This window comes from Dryas octopetala, chromosome 9, assembly GCF_963921425.1.
Source record: "Dryas octopetala chromosome 9, drDryOcto1.1, whole genome shotgun sequence".
In the NCBI taxonomy this organism is placed as follows: Eukaryota; Viridiplantae; Streptophyta; class Magnoliopsida; order Rosales; family Rosaceae; genus Dryas; species Dryas octopetala.
Genome location: NC_141374.1, coordinates 7,540,914 through 7,555,529, shown reverse-complemented (window position 1 = coordinate 7,555,529; position 14,616 = coordinate 7,540,914). Strand labels below are relative to the sequence as shown.

Sequence of the window (14,616 nt, the reverse complement as noted above, 5' to 3'; positions counted from 1 at the left end):
AACAATGCAATAACTTGTTTTTGAACAAAGGCCCCATCCCAACTTGGGTGTTGGGTGCCCTTGTGGCTTCTGTTGTAGTGGTTGTGGCTTGTGGGGTTTTATGTGATTTGAGTCATTTGACCGACCGCTAAACTAGTCCTTCAAACTCAAACAAACACCACAAACCAAATTCTACTTTTAATTAATTACTTCCTACTTCCTACTAGGCTACTCCTACTCCTACTGCTTTTCCCATGGGCTTGCACTCCATCATTTTAATCTCATGGAATCACCATCGCTAATCATCCCCCCAAAATAATTAAACACTTTCCATGGGACCCACTGGATCTCAGTATCACATCCATAGTCTGTAGACCATGAATCATGATGTACCTCAGCTCTATCCTATCATTCATATATAATTTTTTATTTTTTTTGTTTGTTTGTTAAGAAATAAATAATAATAAAACTATAACACCTCTACAAGGACTCCAACTCACTTTGCTGCGTAGCTGTAACGGTAAAAGTCTGCACTGAAAGGCCTCCCCATGTTGCTTCTATAGAATTTGCAGCACCCAGCACCGGATCGAAACGCGTTTCTAACGCAGCGTTTCGGGCTCTCACCTCGAATTCGGCTCTGGTATGCCTTCCTCCACCTTCATCAAGCACCCAACTTTTTCATTAGATTTAAACAGTGTGTTTGGAAACCAAGAATTTGGGTTGTTAGAGTATAGAATTTGGAAACCACTTGCTGTTGGAACAAAATTTGTTAGCTTATGTAAGTGTACTACTGTTTTTTTTTTTCTTTAAAAGTAAAATTGAGATGGTTTGGATTAATTTGATGGGTAATAGTAATTCATGAATTATTTATGTAATAAATTCTGAAATTCATGAATTATTTGATGAAGTAATTTATATGAATTGTTAGTACATAACAATGTTCCCAAGTGGGTCTGGTTTTCTAATTTAAAGGTTTAGATGTTATTACTTAAAGTTAGTTCCTCAACTACTTATTAGATCAGAACTATGTGTATTTGTGCTTATGCTGGTCGTGGATCCATTGATTGCGAGTACGACGTTGAGGAGCATCATGCATTTATAAATGAACTTTATATGTATGTGTATGCATGTATGCTTGAGGTAGGCAATGAATGCACCTGTTAGCTGTAAGTGCTTTCTGGAACAGTTAATCTATATTGTAGATTTTGCGATTTGTATTGTAGATATTGCAAACGCAAAACATTTGGGTAAAGGATTAACAAGAGAAGTAAGTAATAAGTCGTAATTTTTGTGAAAGAAATCAAGAAACAAGACAAAGACAATGGCACACACATGCATACATGCCATGAGAGGACGATTTAAGTGGTTCGGTAATTTACTGTATGCTTATGGTTTGACCTTTCGATATTGATCTATTGATTGAACATACAAGGATCATTTTAGATCTCAGAATACTTGATTGCAAGAAATTTACCTAAGAAGTCATCACCGTCATCCTTACATTGTCCCAATCATATGGGGCCAACCTCATGAACTCTCATCTTTCATTCTACTCTGTTATATAACTTACATGTAATATCTCTTATTTGATTTAACCTTTAAATCTTTTCAACTCACTTCTCATGTTAATTTTGACTGGTCTCGTGGTCTTTTACCTTCTACTTTGGTTCTAGCCTTCTAGGTGCATCTAAAAGTCTAAATGATATATTTTCATGCCACCTAAGCTTATTTTCTTTTATTTCATCATAATAGGTGTCACTCCCAATGTTTCTCTAATAAACTAATTTATAGTTTAATCTTTTCTAGTCACTCGTATCACCTGTCTTAAAATTCTCAGTCCGCATACATGGATGTATTTGGAAGTTTGCTTGCTAATGTAATGTGAGATCTTTGCAAGTTCTTTGCCTATCCAAAACCAGGGAAAGGAAACTTGTTTTTCATATGTGTTAATAAAAAGGGATGCACAGATCTTGCAAAAATATCCAGAATTTTCTTTACTGATCCTTAAGTAGTTTTGGGGGTTTGATGAATTTCAATCTCTACTTGATATGAGAAGCACAAAGAGTGCTGCCATGAAAAGCCTGGACAGTGACTGTTTACTGTATTTATTTTCTTTGGTGTCAAATTTCATTTTTTGACCTAGTTTTTCCTTTCTTAGTGCTCATTGATTAAAAATATCTATGAACTGTTGTCACTACCTTACTCATAATAATAACATAAGCTTCATAGCTCCAACCTAGACAAGGCGTTTTTATACCCTTTTTTTAGGTAGGGTTGCTGCATACGGGATCCTCGTAGTAGGCTGGACCAACAATCAGCCGAGAGAGGGCAGCCTTTAGAATAAACAGGTTGGGAGAGAACGCTTCCCGTTTTCTTATCTTCTTGTCGCCCTAGGAGTAGGAGTAGCACAAAAAGAGTGATTAGCATTATTGACCCAATGATAAACCACTAACACCTTCTTTGTTGGGGCTCCTCACACTGGGAAAATGCTCTCTCCACAATATTCTTAAAGACCTCTCTCGTCAGGGTGCTATCAGCCCTATCTATCAACAAATGTTATAGGATTGGAATAAACTATTCCTTCCGAAAGATTGTAATGATATTAAAAGAGTAAGGGGGGATCTATATTGCTTGCCATAGCTCTATTCCTGAGTCGAAACCAATAAAGGACTTTAAGAGAGGATGAACATTCCTGTGCTATAAGTAGCACTGCCCACTATTATTGAAGGGTGAGGGCCGACTTCCGTACTTCTGATCTGCTAGCACTGTGAATTTCCTTATACCTACGCAGCAAGTACGATATGGAGCACCTAAAGAACTTTTCCCCTTTTTCTAAGGCAGTTTTCAAAGCAGTAATGATGGCAATCAGGCCCACATCAAAGTTTATAAGTGGGCTACGAAAAAGATGTTTACACAGCCCAATACTTATGTAGATTTAGTAAGATCAAGTTGTATCAATTGGAAGCATGAAAATATTTATGTCATTTGCATGTTGACAAACAAATAATCATTTCCGAGCTACCATTAAGGTTTTTTTTTTTTTTTTTTTCTCTTTTTTCTTTTGACCATGAGAATAAATTTGGCCAGTCTTCCAGTGTGAATTCTTATTTTACCAACATCACTTCTGTTTGATGCAAAGTTTCATTTAAGTGGACAAGAATTTTATTGATCATGCTATTAATATTTTTTACTTATACTGTGACAAATGATTTTGCTCTAAACATGAAATGCATATGAAGTTTGTTCATTATAAAGAAATATGAAAATATGCTAAAAATGAGTCTCTTACTCAATTTTCTTTATCATTGTGGTATGCGTTTTTGAATATGTCATGTGCTCTTTGCATCTCCAATCATTGATGGCTTTCTTTTATTTGTTTTTCCTTGTTTCCTGAGTATATGCTTTCCAATCATAATTGCAGTTGCATCTATGAGGTGAGGTGAGACAAGTACTTGATGGCAGACATACCAGGCTATTTGCGTGCCTGCTTGCATACTGGGAAACTTGCTTGCTTGGCAATGTTGGTTGCTGGAGGAATTGTATTGCAAATTTTGGTGGGTAGTGTTCCTTGTCAATTATATTTGCTCAATTCGTATGTGATTAGTAAGCTTTTCTTTGTTCCTCCAAGGTCAATAGTGAATCTATGTTCTCATCTGTTATGTGTTTTGAGGCAGGCATGTGCTTTGTACAATAATTGGTGGCCAATGCTTACTGGTAGGTGACTGAACTCTTGGGTCTTTAATTATTACTTTGTCAAATTTAAAATTGTTTTCTTTCTTAAACTTGCTATCTGATGCTTTTTCCTTTGGCCAAAATGCTACATGTTGCTAATGTGCTTGTAAAAGGATAAATGTGCCAGTACGATAAAATCTTTCAATTTTTTAATTCTAGCTCCTTTAAGAAAGCATTTTGTCCAAAACTGTTTCTTGTATTATCCCTGTTTTTTTTTTTGTTTTTTTGTTTTTTTTTTTTTTTTTAAGAAACATGTATGTCACAGTTCAAATGAGTAAAATAGATCCAAATACATTCATTGACAAAGTTTATTGTATTTCTTTGCTTCATTGCTCTAAATTCCTGTTCATATTCGTCTTGACCTGACTAGAAACAGGAACCTTTGGGCCTTAGATCAGGTAGTAAAAGAATAGTGATAGGATTAGATGTTGAGTGTAAATGACACCTAGCAACATGTCTAGACACAGATTCAGTAATAAATCGGTGTGGGATATTTCTGTTGTTGAGTGCCTCTGCTGTTGTGTGTTTATGGATTCCATATTGTTGTGCACAACTAATGCTTATATTTGATTCATGTTAAATGGTAATTTGTGATTGTGCATACAGGTCAATGCTCTCTTTAAAATTGATTGCAGTAACTGAGTTTCTAAATCCTAAAATATGTGCGGGAAATGAATTCCATAATCATATTTATCCCTCTCATTAACTTATTTTCTGGTATCTCATACACATGCGTTACATAGTCATCACTGGCCTGTTCAAAATTTCACCTTGTCAATTTAATTTATCAACTGGATTTTACTCATTAGTGGCACTAAAATACTGAGGCTTAATATTTCTTGGAATAGATATTTGGAAATTGACACAAAGAAAAATATTAGGACAAGTATTTTTTATCTTATCAAAAGAGAAGGATAAAAACATTTAAAAAGAAAATCTGTATCCTCTCTAGAAGAGAAGGTTGTAAGAACTCCCTTTATGTAAGTGCGCAGTGATTTGCATGAAGATATGCATACTGATGGTCAATTCACCACATTGTTCTCTTGCAGTAATAATGTATGTGCTTCTTCCCATACCGCTGATATTCTTTGTGGGATCTGATTCTTCTATATTTTCGGAATCTGAAAATAGGTTTGTCCTCCTTTGAACTGACTGAAATATCTGTCATTTTGAAGTTTAAAGCTGCATCAGCATTTTTCAGCTTCTGACTTGCTTCCTAGTAAATGATGAAACAGCTGGGTTAATGCAACCAAATTCCTGACTGGAGCTTCAGCTATTGGAAGCATTGCGATACCGGCTATCTTAAAGCATGCTGGTGTTATCGGTTGGGGAGCCCTGGCAATGGAGCTCTCATCCTTTTTTGTATTTGTACTGGCAATAATGTGTTACATTCGGATGGGCGATGAAAACGATTACAGTGCGCTCTGAGATATGGCTGTCAAGAGTCCTGCCAGATTTCTGTAAAAGATGTCTTAGTCTCCCATAGGACTTTTGTTTTCCTTTGTGACGATTACAAAGAAAACCTCTATGTATTTTTGCTCTTTTTCTTGTGTTATTCTTTATCCCTGTAATTGAGTGTGGCACTGTATTAAATATGTTTTAATATGTCATTGTAGATAGATTCTGGTGTTTTATTTTTGGGGCAATGTCAGATTCAGGGGGAGAGAGAGAGAGAGAGAGAGATCATCCACATATATGATGTTTCTCTTGACTGAATAAGAAAAACTGCAAGAACATATGGTGTCTAAAAATAATTTTATAAGCAGCATACATAATGTGAGTTATTGAATTGTAAAGTTGAAAAAGAAAATTAGAAAATTAGTTATGCTCTATTAAGTAACCATTGAAAGTAGGGCTGTTCTTTGGTTTGGTTTTTACCAAACCGATCGACTATCAATCAAAATTTTTTGATTTGGTAAATTGATTTTCACGATTTGAAAATCCGAAACTGACAAAATCCGAAAAAAGTCAATAAATCAATTGATTACCAAAAATTAAAACTGAAATATTTACTGAAAAAACGAAAATAATTATTGAAATTTAGTTATATATATGTTTATATAATAGTATCATGTTAGTAACATAAATAATAAACTACTAATATTATAAACTAACTATAAGAAAATAGAAATTTATAATGTTATCATATTAATATTGTTAAAAGTGTGGGTTAAAATATAGTCAATCTCCAATAAAGTAAATGTTATCATTTTTAGGAAAATAAGGACCTTATTGTTAGGTAAGTAATGCATGTATAATTATCGTGTTAAGTTATTACGTGTCATGCACTTAATCACTATTTCAAGGGTAAATTCGTCATTGCACTTGTCATTTCACTTCACTTATATGACCATTTTTTGGAAGAAAAATGTCACTGAGTTGATGGAACTGGATATTGGCATCCAAAGTGATGTTGAGAGGGCAGATTGGTACAACGCATAGTATATCTTGAATGAGATAAATGTCATTTTGTTATGTAGGCTATTACACTTGTATCAATTTGCTAACCGGACTTCCAATTTAGAAAATTAAAATACTTGACTTTTCAATTTTTTCAATTGAGGTAATTTTGTGAATTTACTCGCTTTTCATCCAAAACTTCGTTTACACAAAGTCAAATCCCCATCACGAAAAGTCTTTATTGAGAGAAAAATGATAGTCACGTGGTCATCACTTGAATCAATTTACCGAGTAAATTAGTGGAATTACATCAGTTGACAAATTTGAATAAGTTAAATACTTAAGTATCTTAATTTTCCAAATTAAAATTTTAAAAAGCAAATTAATGCAAGTGCAATAATAAGTAAAATAATATTTATTATATCCTAAATAGGCTAAATTGACATAAAACCCAAAATTTAAGTCTTTTTTTTTTTCTAAAAATAATAAATAAATAGAACTTTTTAATTGGCATCAAAACCCAACAAAGACAACAAAGCCTCTGTTTCTTTCCCTCTGAAGAAAGTAATAACCATGACAATTGACTGCGCCACCATGGAAGACATACAAGCCAAGGCCGATCAGCTCGGTATCCAACTCTCCTCCATACACTTGAACTCTGCACACCCACTTCCTAACCAAGACTTATACAATAATAATAATTTCAGGTACAATAATACAAAAGCTCTTTTTTTTTTTTCTTTTTTTTTTCTTGCTCTTTCGATTTTGACCCTCTAAACTCCAAACTCTTATTTTGCGGGTGATGGATTCTTGTTTATGATTCCCAGTGAAGGGCAAGATGTGTTCTACGACGACGACGGTTTGCGTCTCAATTTTGGGTTCGGAAGCGTGGTTGTTGTCGATAACCTTCCGGTTGTTGGGGCAGAGATGGCCCAGAAGCTTGAAAGCGAGATTCGGGAAGTGTTTAACGAAGTTGGTGTGATTAAAGAAGATGGGGTTTCGATGCCTGTGAATCCCAAAACCCAAAAAACCTGGGGTCATTGTCTTATAGAGTTTAGTTCTCGTCAGGTATCTTTGATTTCGTTTTGTTTTAGTTTGAATTCTTTATTGGGTTTGCTTAGTGTAATTCAATGATTTAATGGGTACATTTTTTTTTTTTATGCGGGAGTTGAATTTTACTTTGAATTTGATTACGCAATTGCAATTCTGAAAGAATTCACAGGGTTAAGAGGTGTAAATTTCTAACATAAAAAATGTTATTAAAAATCAAATTGAGTGGCACTAGTTTCTGTTCACTCATTTGAGAGTACATTCTAAACCATGGTTATCAGATTGTAAATCATAGAAACACCATTTTCCACTAGACAAAAAATGGGAAGAGATTTGATTATGTTGTTCAATATTATAGCCTTGTTCCTTGGAGTGTTGATGGAACAAAACAAAAGGGTTTTTGAAAATGCTAGGGGGGAGGAAGTGGAAGGTTCGTTTTAGGCTTCCTTGTAGTCCTCAATTTCCTCGAAGTTCAATATGCTGTTTTTCATCATTCATGCGGAATGAAAGGTGGAAATTTTTTATTATTATTATTTTTTTTTATCTAAGCTGTTTTGTGATAATTGTAATCAGGTTTTTTGGACAAAATAAGCTGTTTTGTAATTGGTCTTGAATGCATTCCAGTGGACAGCTTGTCCACTATGTCTTGTACTTTTGATTTATAGCCTTTTAGTAAAATCTGTGTTTCTCATTAAAATAAATATTGTAGCATTGTTCTGTGTTATAGGTTTAAGATGCAAATGGGTTTAAAAATGAAAACATGCACACTCAACATGCCTATCCAGGTCCTTTTAATATGCCTATGATCTTAGCGTTTGACAGTGTAAAAGTAGAGGGTATACAGGGGTGGTATTAATTGATTTATAAATATACAAGGTGTGGAATAATCTCACATTAAACATAAAAAAAGCAGTGAACTGATCTTTTGTGCGTAGCAAGATCACGCACACAGAAATATGCATTTTGTTGGCATCTTATCTTGTCACGCTTGCCTTTGTAGAAAGCTGAACTTGCTTGGGAAAAGAGAGATGGACACAAGTTCTGTGGACACACATTGTCAGTAAGCCTCTATGATGACTTTGACAGCTTTATTAATATCCCTGATGTGGGGTCTACTCCAGAGACTGATCCATCCATTTGTGGGGTAATTTTCGTAATCACACTGCCTGTCGTTGTCTTGATTTTATATTGTTTAGTTGCTTGTATGATGTATTGCCTATCAACTCTGACATTTCTTTTTGGATTTATCTAGTTGATATGTTTCTTAATGATATTTCATAATATTATTCAGTAGTGAATTCTTCTTACTTCTATGGCACATTGAGATGCATGTATACTTTATATGAAGAAATGCAACTAAAGAAGAGAAGTCAAACCCTTGTAGTGATTGAGTTGACATTTTTATTTTTTTTACTTTCTTGCTTACTATAGGATTTGAATCTAGGATCTACCACACACCCCAATGCCACTTGAGCTAGAGCCCATAGCTCACATTTAATGTATCTGCTTCCTTTTTCTTCTTCTTAATTTTTTTATTTTTTTTGTTTTTTGTTTTTTGGTAGCAGTTTCAGTTTCGGTCATTGAGTTGAGAATGTTATAAACAATGAAGTATAGGTGGAGAACTTGAAGGAAATAAAGGACAGAGCTTATGGATAGATAGTAGCCCTTTGGCCCAAAAGACTGTTTTCTTTGGCTTCTCATTATTAAAGACCACTTACAACTCAGCCATGTCCCGAGAGTGTGCTACATCATGAGCATTCCACTCAGTTGTGCTATAGGAGTGTCACTTAAGAACATTATGGTGCAACTCACTTCAAGAGGTAGACACATGTAGCAAAGCAAACTTAGTGCTTAGGTTAGTGTTCTTCAGTTTCTAAATCATTTTGAAGGTCTTATCACAGATGCACAACCTTTTTTATGTTGTATTTTCAATCTTGGAGGGGTTGGACCATGAAATACTAGCATTGAGTCTCTAAGAAATGGAATCTTCTATTGCCATGGTGCCAATTACAATAACATTCTTTAGATGGCAATCATAAAGTGAACTAATGAAAACAATGCTTTGCCCTTCTTATGTAGGAAGTGATGTCTTAGGTGCACCATAACATTATGATTGTCTATTGTTCTTATCTGCAGAAAAGATCCTCCAGTTATCAAGAGGATTCACTCTGAGCAATTCACTGTAAATTCCATTAACCATGCTTATGTTGCATCATTGGACACTCATTCTTTAACCATATTTTAACTGCATGATCTAACTGAATGGCAGTTTTTATGTTTATAATACTATTCGTTGTTCCAATATTTACCCCGCTTCTAGTATGATTGAAATACTGAGGGTGTGTTTTTTTCTTTGTTAGTCCTCATGGTATCCAGAGCCACCCTTACTTAGTCCTGTGAAAGAGGAAGAAGAAGCTGAAGAAGAAGAGTGATAAAACCTAGGCAGAGGCCCAGGATAGCCTTGTTGCAGTGGAGTTAGCAGGACAGCAAAAGGAGCAAGAAGTTAAGTGAAGTCATTGCATGAAGAAAGGGAGTGATGGGTTTTGAAGGGGATCATTCAATGAAAAGGGATGAAGAAGCCAATGAAGGAGAGGGATATATTTGGTGGAACCAATTAATTTTAGGTGCTGTAATTTTGTAGATGATGTCGTGAATATATTGACACTTTTTTTTGGTGAATATAATGACTTTTTTTTGGCGAATATCATGACACTTTTATTCGGTGAATATGGTGACACTTCTAGTAGTATGAAACACCAAAATTTGTCTCCAATAAGGTTTTTTAAGTTCTTACATTATGAAGGCAATGTAAATACTTGTCCATGAATTTTCCAACTAAACACTTGACAAACAAAGGTTATGAAGGCAATGTGTAGTGTTTAGTTTAAGTTTTCTGTAGTTGTATGTTGGAAATTCCTGGTCATCTATGAATGTATGTATCTACTATCGAGTACAAAATTATTATGCATTAAAACGAAAAATTAGAAGTTCAATTTTGTAGTAACTAAATATATTGATTTCAAGATGTAAGTTTTGAACATAAATTCAACCGAAAAAAAAAAAAGAGAAGGTTGCTAAAAGATAAAAACAAGTAAAAGAATTATATTAGAAAAGAACAAATATTATGCAAATAATACTTTTATTGGATTTTGGTGGAAATAACAAAAACAAAAAAAGCACTTGGCAGGGAGAAAAATGACTAAAATCTATAAAAGAAAAGACAGCGACTTCTCGGAATTTTAATATAAGAATAAGGCTTTTTCAAAGTAGTAAGACTTTTTGCACCTAAGGCTAGAAACGAAATTGCAGTAATCCCACATCGAAGATTTTCGTTGTTTCTGTAGGTTTTATATAGAGTCTGCTTTCACTCAAGCTTGTCCCTTCGGGGACATCCGATAAAATTGGAACGATACAGAGAAGATTAGCATGGCCCCTGCGCAAGGATGACACGCATAAATCGAGAAATGGTCCAAATTTTTATTTTGCTTCTCATATCTCGTCCGCTTTGCTATTCTTGCTTCATTTTAGGTAGCTTCGGAGCTTCAAGCATAAATGTGAGTTTGGGTTTTGGTTTTGGTTTTTCTTTGTTAAATTACTCAGTTGGAAGTTAATTCTGTTCAGTTTTCAGTATTTACATGTTGACAGTGTGTGAATTGTTGTATGAAGATCTGGGTTTTCGTTATTTCCTTGTATACTTATGGTTAATCAACTTAACTTCAACCTTGATGAATCAATGGCTGAGTATTGGCCTTCAATTATTTGTAATGAACTGCATATGAGAATCTTGCGCACTAGCTGTTTGATGAAATGGGTCTGAGAATCTCTAATTCTTTTGTGTTAATTTTTTTTAATTTTTTTATGCTTATTTGAACTGGAGTATTCCTTCATTTAATAATTTATGCAGCTGAGTTAGCTACTGATTGATTAGTTAATGATTGTCTATATATATGTGCCCTTATTTGCTTGCTGTTGTTTAGTGTAATTCAATGTTTTTTTACGTAATATTTTTTCTTTTGGTGGAGTTGAATTTTACTTTGAATTTTTTAACCTAATTCTGACAGAATTCACAGGGTTAGAAGGTACAACTTTTATAATATAAAAAATGATAGAAAAATAAAAATGAGCAGCTCTAAATTCTGTTCCAGGAGAAAATTTAAATCATGGTTATCAGATTGTAACTGAAGATCTTGAGATGAATGTAGAGCCCATGCTAGAATATTGCATACTTCAGAAAACTTCATTTTCCAAAAGGCAAAGAAGAGGAAAGATTTAATTATGCTGTTCAATAATATTGCTTTATTGCTGTGTTATAGGTTTAGGATGCAAATGGGTTTCACAGATTGAAACACATACAATCAATGTGTGTATCCTCTTAATATGGCTATGATCAATGCGTTTGATAGTGTAAAAGTAAAGCATCTACAGGAGTAATGTTAATTGATTTGGTGATATATAAGGTGTGGCTAATCTTCTGTGTAATAGTAAAATTAAGCACACAGCAATATGTATTTCTTTGGTATCTCATCTTTTTTCTGCTTGCCTTTATAGGAAGCTGGACTTCCAACAGAAAACAGAGATGGGCATAAGTTCAATAAATGCACGCTGTCGGTAGCCTCTATGATGACTTTGACTGGCTTTTTAATATCCCCAATGAGACGACTACTCCAGAGACTAATCTGTCCATTTGTAGGGTAATTTCCATAATCACACTATGCTGATTGTTTCTTAAATTTCTGAGTTGCTTAAATGGTATATTGCTTGTCCACTTTAGACTCTTTAGTTTTCTTTTTGGATTAGCAAGTAGATATGTTTCTTAATGATTTTTAATAATATTTTTCAATTCTAATTTCTGTATAATTCTTTGGCATATTGAGATGTATGTATAGTTTATATGGAGAAATTGAAACTAAGAAGAGAAGCCAGACCCTTTGAGTGAGATGCTGAGTTTTACGTATTTTTCATTTTAAATATTTTCTTACGAATTTTTTATAATTCAATGGGGCTCTTACTTCTCCTGTTTTGGGTTGTCTCTCAGCCATTAGGATATTATAAGTAGGAACCAGAGCTATACGTTCTCTTCGAGTTTTTATAAGAAATGATCTTTTAATGATTATCTGTCTTGTAAGTAGACAAACTCGATCAAGATCATTATTGGTGTAGTTCAAGCCATTTTCACAATTTATATGTTGCAAAATATTGTTGAATGAGAACTATAATACCAAAATATCATGTTTTAGCTTTACAAAAATTAGGGCTATCATCTCCTAGAAAATTAATCAAGTGAGACAAGCAACAATAGGCCTCAAGCTTGAAGCAACGATCTTCTTGTGATCTTTGCTAAGAAAAGGCATGAGCTTGTCTATAAGCTTCAAAACATACATACCTGTACGAAGTGTAATAGGTAAAAAATGGCAAATAGAGCATTGGTGTGAATGACATGATCAGAAATGAGGTGCCACATTGTGGTTTAGGGTTTCACTCTAGTCTCTACTGCAGATCAGGAAGAGACAGGAGCTGCTCTACATTTGTTTATATATGGTACTAAGCCCTTCTAGTTTTAATGCTATCTTTTAGATAAGTTGTCTTTTTGTAAAAAAAAAAAAAAAAAAATGTGTTGAGAAAGTGGCTTGGAATATTGAGAGGGTGGACCAACAATGTTATTTTACTGTAGAATAAAATGCAACATGTAATTTGTCTGCAAAGAGCTATATATATTTATGATGATCATCTGTATGTATCCAATATCTAAAAGAAATTGGGAATTAGAAAGGATTAGAAGAATGAACAAAAAGCTAGCGAAATTCAAATTCAAGGAAGCCACCTGTAGTTCTAATATTTTCTTATCAACTCTCATATCATTGATGATCATTTGTTTGTATCTCACAATTTTCTTATGCATGCATAATAGATATATTTTAAGTCATGGGTACCCATGCCTCTTCAATGACTTTAATTGTCACCTCATAGAATTGTGTTTTTGTAAGATTGTCACCTCCTTTCGATGATTATTTAGAGAATGTGGAAATAGGGCTTGTAAGACTTGCAACCGTAACTTGTGACTTTGTCACTTTATTTGTGTTATACATATCACAACTGTCATACAATTTGTGCAAATGATGATCCTTGAAACTTTAAGTTCATATTAATTCTACGAGGATTGAGCAAAGATAATTAATGACAATGCATGCCAAAAGCTTGACTCCGTTCATCAAGAATCGGCTTTCCTCCCTCCAACGGCCGGAGAATTTTATGGGTTCAAGCTATCTTTCCCTTCGGAAAATTTCATAAGATAAAAAGATTTTTGAACCATTAGTTCCTCCAAGATCTAAATATTTAGAGAGGTGGAGCTCAATATCAATGATCCATAAAAGATAATTGTCATTAAAATTAAACTTAACAATATCGATATTTGAAAATTTGATAAAATTCAATATGGATTTAATAAATAAAAATATAACTTTAAGTTCAAGATTCGGATTTGGGTCAACTCAATAGCCTCAAAATTGTAGGCAATTTCCATTGAATCATAGAATTATAAGTATAGGTTCTAATAAATTATTGAATATGTCAAATGGTGGAACTTTTGATATATTCCAATACAAAATCAATAAACTTCAGGTTCCTTATTGAAATTTGTGGAACAATTTAATTGTGTATTTTGTACATATACGGCCAAAACTTGTGCTCTTGACATAAAATAAATTTTGAATTTCATGGTGTTCATATTGATATATATACCAGAAATAATTAATTTTACATTTGAAATATTGAGATGAACAAATTTATGGAAATTTCTGGTTCCAATGGAGATTTTGTGCGTGATACATGCTTTTAGCATGAAACAATATAATGGATACATAATTATGATATTTATTTGAGCGAATTTCATCAAAATTGAACAAATTCTCTTTGTATTTGCGAGCGTCATCAATTTGAAAACTGATCAAAAATATACAATACATCATTATGGCACAGGATAAAAATAAGAGAGAGAGAGAGAGAGAGAATTGAAATGAGAACTAGACAACTATATATCTCATCTTTTACGGCATGATCACAAAAAACGGTGATGCGTTTGTTGTTATACAGTACACGCGTACACTGAACTTCAAAAGCATTTAGAATCTAATGGCTAGTTGAGTTTATACCCATTGATTTCATATCCATAATTTCAAATACAGTAATGCTATACTTACTACATTTTTATACCACAATTTCATATTATCTTACATGGCATTCATACATTGGACACTAAAAATTAAAAAATAAAACCTAAAAAAGAAAAAGGAAATACCCTTCCAGTAAAGTAATAACACATCAGGTGGGATACAAATGTGGAAAAAAAAAATGTGGGACAACTAGCATTATTGTTTCAAATATCATGAAATCATTGTTATGGCTCCATGAACTACAGCAGTGTTGCAACAATCACATAGGAACAATATGTCATGCCAG

The 14,616-nt window shown here is 33.6% G+C and overlaps 2 protein-coding genes, 1 long non-coding RNA gene and 1 other non-coding gene across 11 annotated transcripts; all 4 read left to right on the top strand.

Moving 5' to 3' along the window:
- The first annotated feature begins 458 nt into the window (after positions 1 to 458).
- Positions 459 to 5,345, top strand: LOC147273587 (Vacuolar protein sorting 55 (VPS55) family protein). The gene is made up of 5 exons (XM_086257686.1): positions 459 to 619; positions 3,401 to 3,533; positions 3,654 to 3,693; positions 4,761 to 4,842; positions 4,947 to 5,345. Exons 2-5 carry the CDS (start codon positions 3,435 to 3,437, stop codon positions 5,137 to 5,139), a joined length of 414 nt encoding a protein of 137 aa, XP_086113812.1. The 5' UTR covers positions 459 to 619; positions 3,401 to 3,434; the 3' UTR covers positions 5,140 to 5,345.
- Positions 5,346 to 6,656: 1,311 nt separating this feature from the next.
- Positions 6,657 to 10,046, top strand: LOC147273586 (eukaryotic translation initiation factor 3 subunit B-like). Of its 8 annotated transcripts, XR_015119622.1 has the most exons (6): positions 6,657 to 6,818; positions 6,939 to 7,179; positions 8,162 to 8,305; positions 8,727 to 8,981; positions 9,298 to 9,343; positions 9,522 to 10,046. XR_015119622.1 is itself a non-coding variant. In XM_086227734.1 (5 exons), the coding sequence occupies exons 1-4, from the start codon at positions 6,685 to 6,687 to the stop codon at positions 9,331 to 9,333; spliced, it is 471 nt and encodes a 156-aa protein (XP_086083860.1). In that variant the 5' UTR covers positions 6,657 to 6,684; the 3' UTR covers positions 9,334 to 9,343; positions 9,522 to 10,046. The 8 variants fall into 8 exon arrangements, 4 of the variants coding, with proteins under 4 accessions (XP_086083860.1, XP_086083858.1, XP_086083859.1 ...); XR_015119619.1 differs by lacking the exon at positions 9,298 to 9,343 and having other exon boundaries at positions 8,727 to 9,016; XR_015119620.1 differs by lacking the exon at positions 9,522 to 10,046 and having other exon boundaries at positions 8,727 to 9,016.
- A 402-nt stretch (positions 10,047 to 10,448) lies between these two features.
- LOC147273584 (uncharacterized) lies at positions 10,449 to 12,011 on the top strand. The gene is made up of 2 exons (XR_015119721.1): positions 10,449 to 10,715; positions 11,710 to 12,011. It is a non-coding gene; the product is annotated as an uncharacterized LOC147273584 (long non-coding RNA).
- On the top strand, positions 10,538 to 10,640 carry LOC147273585 (U6 spliceosomal RNA). Its single transcript, XR_015119782.1, has one exon. It is a non-coding gene; the product is annotated as a U6 spliceosomal RNA (small nuclear RNA).
- Positions 12,012 to 14,616: the final 2,605 nt, after the last annotated feature.